This window comes from Neospora caninum, chromosome VI (assembly GCF_000208865.1).
Source record: "Neospora caninum Liverpool complete genome, chromosome VI".
NCBI classification, from domain to species: Eukaryota; Apicomplexa; class Conoidasida; order Eucoccidiorida; family Sarcocystidae; genus Neospora; species Neospora caninum.
This window is the reverse complement of record NC_018392.1, coordinates 947,277-954,903: the sequence shown is the minus strand read 5'-3', so window position 1 is coordinate 954,903 and position 7,627 is coordinate 947,277. Positions and strand designations below refer to the sequence as shown.

Genomic DNA, 7,627 nt, shown 5'->3' with positions numbered 1-7,627 from the left:
GTATACGCGTACACAGGTGAAGCACACCAATCGTCGATGCACGGTCTCGACTGAGAGTCGTAGATTTTTCCATATTCACGAAAAACATGCGTTTATATACATCTATATACATACAAATTCGTATGTATGTACCGGCGTCTACCTATGTGTGTGTGTACCGGCGTCTACGCCACGCGATGGGCTCCATATCTATTGAAAAAGAAAAATGCAAGTGTATGTCCAAAGCGGCCGATTTGCCTGCGGTTAGATTTGGGCTGACGCATGCGTGATCAATTTAGAGAAGGTTATCCCGCCAGGCTGCATGACTTGGAGAAAACGCCTCCTGTAGGCAAACCGAAATGTGTTTGCGCTGTGAATGGAGGAGAGAATCTTAAATGACGAGGCCGGAGCAGGCGGTCGAAAAGGGAGGCTCTTTACTGCCCTCTCCCGCGGGTCAAGATTGCCGACGCCATTTTGAAAGCAAATCTGCAGGAGCGGAAACGGCGCGGCGAAAACAGAAGAAAACAAAAAGTTCGTCAAGAACGAGTCAGCCAAGACACAGGACACACCGCGCCGCCGCGCAACAAAACCCACACAACCATATTCATGGGTATACATATCTGTCTCTATGTGTGGAGATGTAGATGGACATATATGCATGTATGTACACATACGTTCACTAGACAATTGCGGTTTCCCTCGAAAAGACGCAGAAAGCAAGGCAGATGGTCTTGCTCTTGCACAACGTGTCGAGTCCTAAATCCTGCTGTGAGATGGTCGCCTGCAGATATTTAGGATGAAAGCGCATGTGCGTGCAGCTGACCAAGGATGTCTATAGCTGCTGATATCTACGTACGTATATGCGTATTCTAGGTATACATAAAAGTATATGCACATATATTCAGAAGACTGTAAACATACATGCACAGATACATACACATATATGTATGGATGCAGCGATATAGATATACGTACTCAAATATATGCATTATATACAGAAATATGAATATGCTGAGAACTGCAGCAGAGAAGGGTTTTTGCTTTTGCAGATCGGATGACTGACCTGCCAGGCCAGAAGCCGGGGAATCTGAAAGGCCTTAGAACGGATGGAGACCCGCTGGTTTGGTGTGTTAGCTTCGAGAAGTACGGCGGACTGTAGAAAGATCGGTAAAAGGATTCTCTCCTGCGTTTGAAGACGCCATCGAACTGGTCAAAGAAATAAATCAGCTGGCGCTGCTTGCACTTGTGCTTGCTGCGCTTCCCCTTAGGAACCGCCATATTGTAAAAAAAGGGAAAAGAAATGAGAGAGGACAGAAGGGAGAGGAGGAGAGGGGAAACAGTGTAGAGACGAAGAGCGAGATATGGAGAGGAATGCAAGGAGAGAAGAAGAGGGAGAAGAATGGAGAGAAGAAGAGGGAGAAGAATGGAGAGAAGAAGACGGACAAGAATGGGAAGAACAAGAAAGAGAACGAGAGAGACCAAGAGAGAGAACGAGGGAGACCAAGAGAGAGAACAAGAGAGAGAACGAGGGAGACCAAGCGAGAGAACAAGAGAGAGATCAAGGGAGAGAACGAGAGAGAGAACAAGGGAGAGAACAAGAGAGAGAATAGCAGGGGAGAAAGGAAAAACGGAGAAAGAGAGGAAAACAACAGGAAAAAAGACCACGACTTACAACCGGGAAGAAGATGGAGGGCTAACAAGGAAGGATTGGCCCAGCGAACTCGACGCGTCAGAGAGACGGTGCGGTGGCATTGAGATACCCGAGCAGGCAGGATGAGTAGATGTCGTTGCCTACAGAATATGAAGGGGGGGCGTGCGGATGCATGATAAACAAATGGAAGTTGAAAAAGGGAGGGAGCAACGGCGAATAGAACGGAGAAAAAGTCTCGCTGTCAGCGATTTTCGTGCTGCATTCACGTCTCCGGGGGAACGCAGGGCGAAAGACGTCTTCGAAAAACGGTTGCTCTCCGATTCAATGCCGAAAAGCAACGGCACCTCTAAATCTTTGGCGTTCAAAAGGAAGGGAAACTCGGATATGAGAACGAAGAAACCCCCAGAGGGAAGAAAGTGGCGAGGTGCATGCGCGGCATGCGGAGTGTGTATTTGGGTGTCCCGCTGCTCGCAGCTCGTGTCTCGTTCCCGCCGCCCGCTATTCAGCTGTCGCGCTAAAAACGCTGCGGAGGCATGTTTGCAAAAGCGAACATTTCAAAGAGACTCTCGCGTTCTGAAGTCGGCAGGAGAAGTGTGCTCTTTCGTGACCCCGCTCGACAATCTCGGGCCGATGCGCTGCTCTGCTTGACCGGGAAACAAACCGACAAGTCAGCAGGCGAGAAGAGACACACTGTCTCACAGAGAGAGGAAGAATGAGTGGAAGAAAGAGAGAGGATGAAAGAGCGAAAGAACGAGAGGAAGAGAGAGGCAGGAGGCAAGCGAGCAGAAGAAAGAGAGTAGAGCAAAGAGAGGGGAAGGAAGAGAGTAAAGTGGGTCAAAGAGAGTAGAGGAAATAGAGAGGAAGGAAGAGAGTAGAGGAAATAGAGAGGAAGGAAGAGAGTAGAGGAAATAGAGAGGATGGAAGAGAGTAGAGGAAATAGAGAGGATGGAAGAGAGTAGAGGAAATAGAGAGGATGGAAGAGAGTAGAGGAAATAGAGAGGATGGAAGAGAGTAGAAGAAATAGAGAGGATGGAAGAGAGTAGAAGAAATAGAGAGGATGGAAGAGAGTACAGGAAATAGAGAGGAAGGAAAAGAGTAGAAGAAATAGAGAGGATGGAAGAGAGTAGAAGAAATAGCGAGGAAGGAAGAGAGTACAAGAAATAGAGAGGAAGGAAGAGAGTAGAAGAAATAGAGAGGATGGAAGAGAGTACAGGAAATAGAGAGGAAGGAAGAGGGAGGAAGCGAAGAATCACGACAAAAATAGAGGTTGCGGAGCTGGGGCGTACAGATAAAAGACATAGGAAGCAAGTGAAGAGCAGAGAAAATGATGCTAGGGCTTCGCGGGCGGCGCTCAAAGTGGTCAGATGCTGACTGCGCTCCTCTCCGATTCCAGGGGAACTCAGCGGCACAGTACGCGAGAAACTTTTGCTCCCACCGTGGTGTTTTTCCAGCACTCGAACACCCGCCTGTGTGTATAAAGGAATAGGCAAAAAACTTGGAGAGGCCGGCGTCCCGGGATTCTTGTGAATGTGTGCTTCCAGTGACGACTCCGCGTGACCCCTGAATCTGCTGTGCGTCTGTTCAATCCAGAAGGACCTCTCAAAATGTTAGAAGGAACGTTTTCCGTATTGGCTGCTCTATAGGCGTATCCAGCATGTGGCGTGTGCTTTTCCTTTCGCCACCTCAGAGGGCTTTGCCTTTGTTGTGCTCAGTCCTGCGCCTTCAACCAGCCCGACACGCCAACTGCCCTCGAGTTTTTCGTGAACGGCGCGCCGTTCCCTGCATGCACGTTGACAGGTAGAAGCTTCAAATTGCCGTTTCGCTTTGCCGAGCGCACAAAGGCTAGACGTGTAGGCGCCGATGGAAAGGAGAAAGGAAACGCTGACCTGAAACACGATACGCAATTTTGATCCACATGCTCGGAAACAATGCACGCATATCCAAGCGATACTTCGTGTTTTCTGGAGCTCTATATGTACAATTAGGCATGTGCAGCACGTGTGTTTGCATATTACCCATATATCCACCGACTCATTTATTGTCACCAGGATATGTGTATATCTGCATGGAAATGCACATCTGATGTAGCCTCTGTCCCAAGATACATCTCCTTCCCATACATCTCCTTCCCTTTTCTGTACGGAGGCACCTAGACATCACCGTGATGTATAGCTAGAGGCATCCTTTTATCTCCTTTTGCTCGTTTGGAGGATGCCCAGGTGTGTAGCTGCTGCGCCTGTGGGCCGGACTCCGACGGCAGGTTTGGCCAGCGCTCGTCCTTTGCGGCGGTGCCGAGGCGCAGGTGAGGCTCTTACGAGGCTGTGGAAAGTCCGGCGAAGGAATGTCTCTTTCACCGGCGGCCTGGCCACCGCTACCTGGTTCCGCGGCGACCTTACATGCGCAGGCGCCAGAGAGACACGAGTCCGGAACCACAACTTCGACAACTCAAATCGAATGCGCAGAGACGTTGTATAGGAGGTGGTCGAAGACGATCTGGAGACTGGTTGCTGTCTACACGTATCAGAAACAACTCTGGAGCATGGATCGCCCGCGAGCGAGGGTGGCCCAGGTTTCTCTCGTAGACCTGTATCTACACACACAGCCAAGATGGATAGACGCGAGCTCGCATGTGCATACACATGGTGAATGGATCCCGCTAGTTAGCCTCGAGGCAGAGAAAGGTGACGTTGACGGTGATGGAAGTCGAAGGACGGGTTACGGCCGTAGTTCACGGAGAGAGTCGCTCCACTGGTCCCAATGAGGCCTTTAATCTTTCCTGCGTTTTTCCAAATCGCAGGGCCCTTTTGCGGTTGCGCTCCCTTGTTCTCTTCTGTCTCCATTTTGTTTCCGTTCGTGTTCGATTCAGCCCGCGGCCGTCACGCGGCTCCGTTTTAGGCACGGGCGTTCAAGGCTCTGATGCTCCGTCGGAGGCTGGTTGGCTAGGAGCCTAAGAAGAATCATGTCGCTCACACTGCTTTGGAGTCCCCCCTCTGGTCCAGGAAAGCCACACTTGTCAATTGGCGTAGAGCGTCCAGTCACGTCCAAATGACGAAGCAAAGCACAAGGACGCGCGGAAACACATACACCAGATTTGTGTCCACGTTAATTGGGACAAATGCCCACTACAGAGAGGCAGCCCGCTGCGCCTTGCACCGTGCTAAGCACATCCATATCTCCGATAAACTGTAGGAATGGAAGCCTGCACTCCCTCTCACGTTGCCAAGCGAAGACGCCCAGCACGGTCTGCAGTCGTTCTCCTGCTGCACACGTGGATGTGTAGAGCGAACAGGTCTAGCGTACCTAGTGACTGCGCCCGTCTAGCAGGCGGCGCTTGCATGTCCGCTGGCCACGCAGAGTTTAGAGACTTTTTATCCGCGGTTACTGTTGGCTCGTGTCTTGAACACACAACGAAGGACCATTTTTTCTGACTGTTGAGCGCAGGAGTGCGAAGCTCGCGCCGCGTTGCGGATCGCTCCGTCCAATGTCGCTAACAAAAACGTGGCTTCGGCTTCGCCTTCAGGCATAGTCTGTGACGAAGGCCTCGCGACAGCCAGCACGGGAGACCCCGCGGAAGCGAGGCGCGCGCTCATGGTTTCAGTGTCCAGGACTACCTGGCGCTTAACGGTTTCGTCTTTCAGCTTCCAACTAAACAACGTATTAGAATGAGCGCTTGTAAACTAGTGTTAAACACACCGGTCGTCGCGTGGTCTCTCCGGTCGCACAGCGCAGAAATCGCGCTCGGGCTCAAATACAAGAGGCCCGATGAACCAGAAGACAACCGTGCGAAAAAACGCGATTGACAAAAGGCGAAAAGACAGAAACAGAGACAAACGGGGGTCTGGTTGACTGGGAGATGAGCTTCCACTGCGGGTGTCGGACGAAAGGGCGAACCGGAGTCAGGAGAACAGTTCTGATTGCGTGCGCCACGCTTTTTGAAAAGGAACGCGACTCGTCGATCTACTCTGGCTACCGCACGGCGAACGTTCCCGACAGGAAATCTATCGTATGTCTCCTGCATCTGTTGGAGGAACTCGCACACGTTGTGTGCACCAGTCGCTAGCGAGTCACTGAGCGCAGACAACCCCAAGATATGCACGCGTTCGAGTCTTTGAGAAGCACTCAGCGCAAGCTGCTAAAGAATGGCTGTCTCCGTGCGCGTCTTCCGTCTCCCCCGTCTTGCCCTGTTTCCTTTTTCAGCTGTTCTCTCAGTTTCTCCCGTGCCTCATCGACCGACACACGCGGACCTCGCCTCTCGTCCTCAGCTTCTCTCTCTCTTCTGCGCCTGAGGGCCTCCTCTCGCCTCCAGTCTCTCGACCGCATCTCTGCTTCTTGTTTCCGCAGAGGTCTGTGGAGAGACGAGAAGAGAACCGACTCGTCCGGCGCCTCGCTGGCGACGCAGAAACGCGGCTCGCCCCTCGCCCCCCCCCTCTCGTCTCCTCGCTTGTCGCGGTCGAATTCTGAGTTGCATTCTCTCCGTGCGTCTCCTGTGTCCCCGGGCCAACTGCCTCCCGTCCGCTCGCTTCTTCGGCCCAGGCCGTGACGCCCAGAAGCCACGTCTCTGGCGAAGCTAGCGTGTGGATGTGGAGGCGGCAGGAGCGCCGCCCCGCCACTGTACTTTTCATTCCACTTTCGTATTTCTTCCTCTGTCATTCTGACTTCGCGCTTCGCGGGCAGAAAGACGCGCCTCTCGGAAATCGGTGCATTCTTCTCGGACTCCCAAATCCACAGAAGTCCTCCACCGAGACCAGCGATCCAAACGCCCCATTTGTATGCTGGCGAGCCGCGAAGCAAAACTTCCCGTTGCGCGCGCCCGGAGAAGCTACGCCACCAGCGCATCGCGTTTCAAGCAAGAAAAAGCCGAAGGCCAGCTGACGGGGCGAGGGGGGAAGGAACTGGAAGAAGAGGGAACTGAGAGAAAAGGAACTGAAAGAAAAGGAAGTGAAAGAAAAGGAACTCCAAGAAGAGTGGACCAGAAGAAATCCGCTACGCAGCAGACACTTCCGACGAAGCGGCGGATCGTTGAAGAAACCCGAAAGGCAGAAAAGGGGTACGCGCGAGACAAGACGGGAGACAACGAGGGAAACATGAAATATTCCAGGCTGAGGGAGCAGCGACGGCGATCCCCACGGGGCGAAGGGGGAGATACAGGAGACGCGAACGGGGAACCACAAAGGCAGAAAGACGTCGTCCGAAGAGAGAGACGGTCGCTGGGTAAATCGACTTGGAAAGGACAGAAGCGAAAGTGAGGAAAGGGATCACCCGATGTACCAGTCAGGTGTTTTCTTTTCCCTGTTCCCCGAACCTCTACAGTGTGACGACCTTTGTGTTGAACCGCTTCTACGTTCTTGCTCACTCCGGCGGTTTCGCACTTCCCTTTTCTCGGCCGTCGGAAGGTTCCGCAAAAGCGGTTAGGGCGTGCACTGGAAAACTTGCCGATCCGGAGGAGCGTCTCCGTTCCAAAACGGAAGAGTGGAAGAGCCTGGCAGGAATATGGGGACAAGGCTTCCTTGATCAGTGTCCAGGGGACAGCCACCCACCGTGATCGGTTGCTGGTGAAAAGGTAGACTCAATCTCAAAAAGAGGAAGATAAGAGAAAGTGAAAACCAGTGACTCCGGCTCACCCAACGGCGGGTTGCGCGAAGTGTAGGCGTATGAGCGGAAGGGACCAAACCGATAAAAGTGGGCTCAGCCCTCTTCTATCCCATACATTTCTGTGTGTTTCCTCACATGCTTCTTGACGCGTTTCCTTTTGATTTTCTACAAAGAATCGAGAAGTCGCGGCGGAACAGAGCACGGCGCAGGGTATGCCGGTCTCACGGTGGACGGGCACGCACATAAAAGATCCTCGGGAAAAAACAGACACCTGAAGGGAAACGGAAACGCTGTGAAGACCGCTAGGTTTTGTATTTAAGAAGAGAAAGGAGGGAAAGGATCCTTCGATCGGATCTATCGAATCGGAGTGGAGAAAACTGAAGAAGTTTGCCTCAAGCAAGGACC

The 7,627-nt window shown here is 52.3% G+C and overlaps 1 protein-coding gene across 1 annotated transcript; it reads right to left on the bottom strand.

Moving 5' to 3' along the window:
* Window positions 1-413: 413 nt before the first annotated feature.
* Window positions 414-1,257, bottom strand: NCLIV_016530 (conserved hypothetical protein; the record flags this gene model as incomplete). Its single annotated transcript, XM_003881845.1, has 2 exons — window positions 414-465; window positions 1,043-1,257. The coding sequence occupies 2 exons, from the start codon at window positions 1,255-1,257 to the stop codon at window positions 414-416; spliced, it is 267 nt and encodes an 88-aa protein (XP_003881894.1).
* Window positions 1,258-7,627: the final 6,370 nt, after the last annotated feature.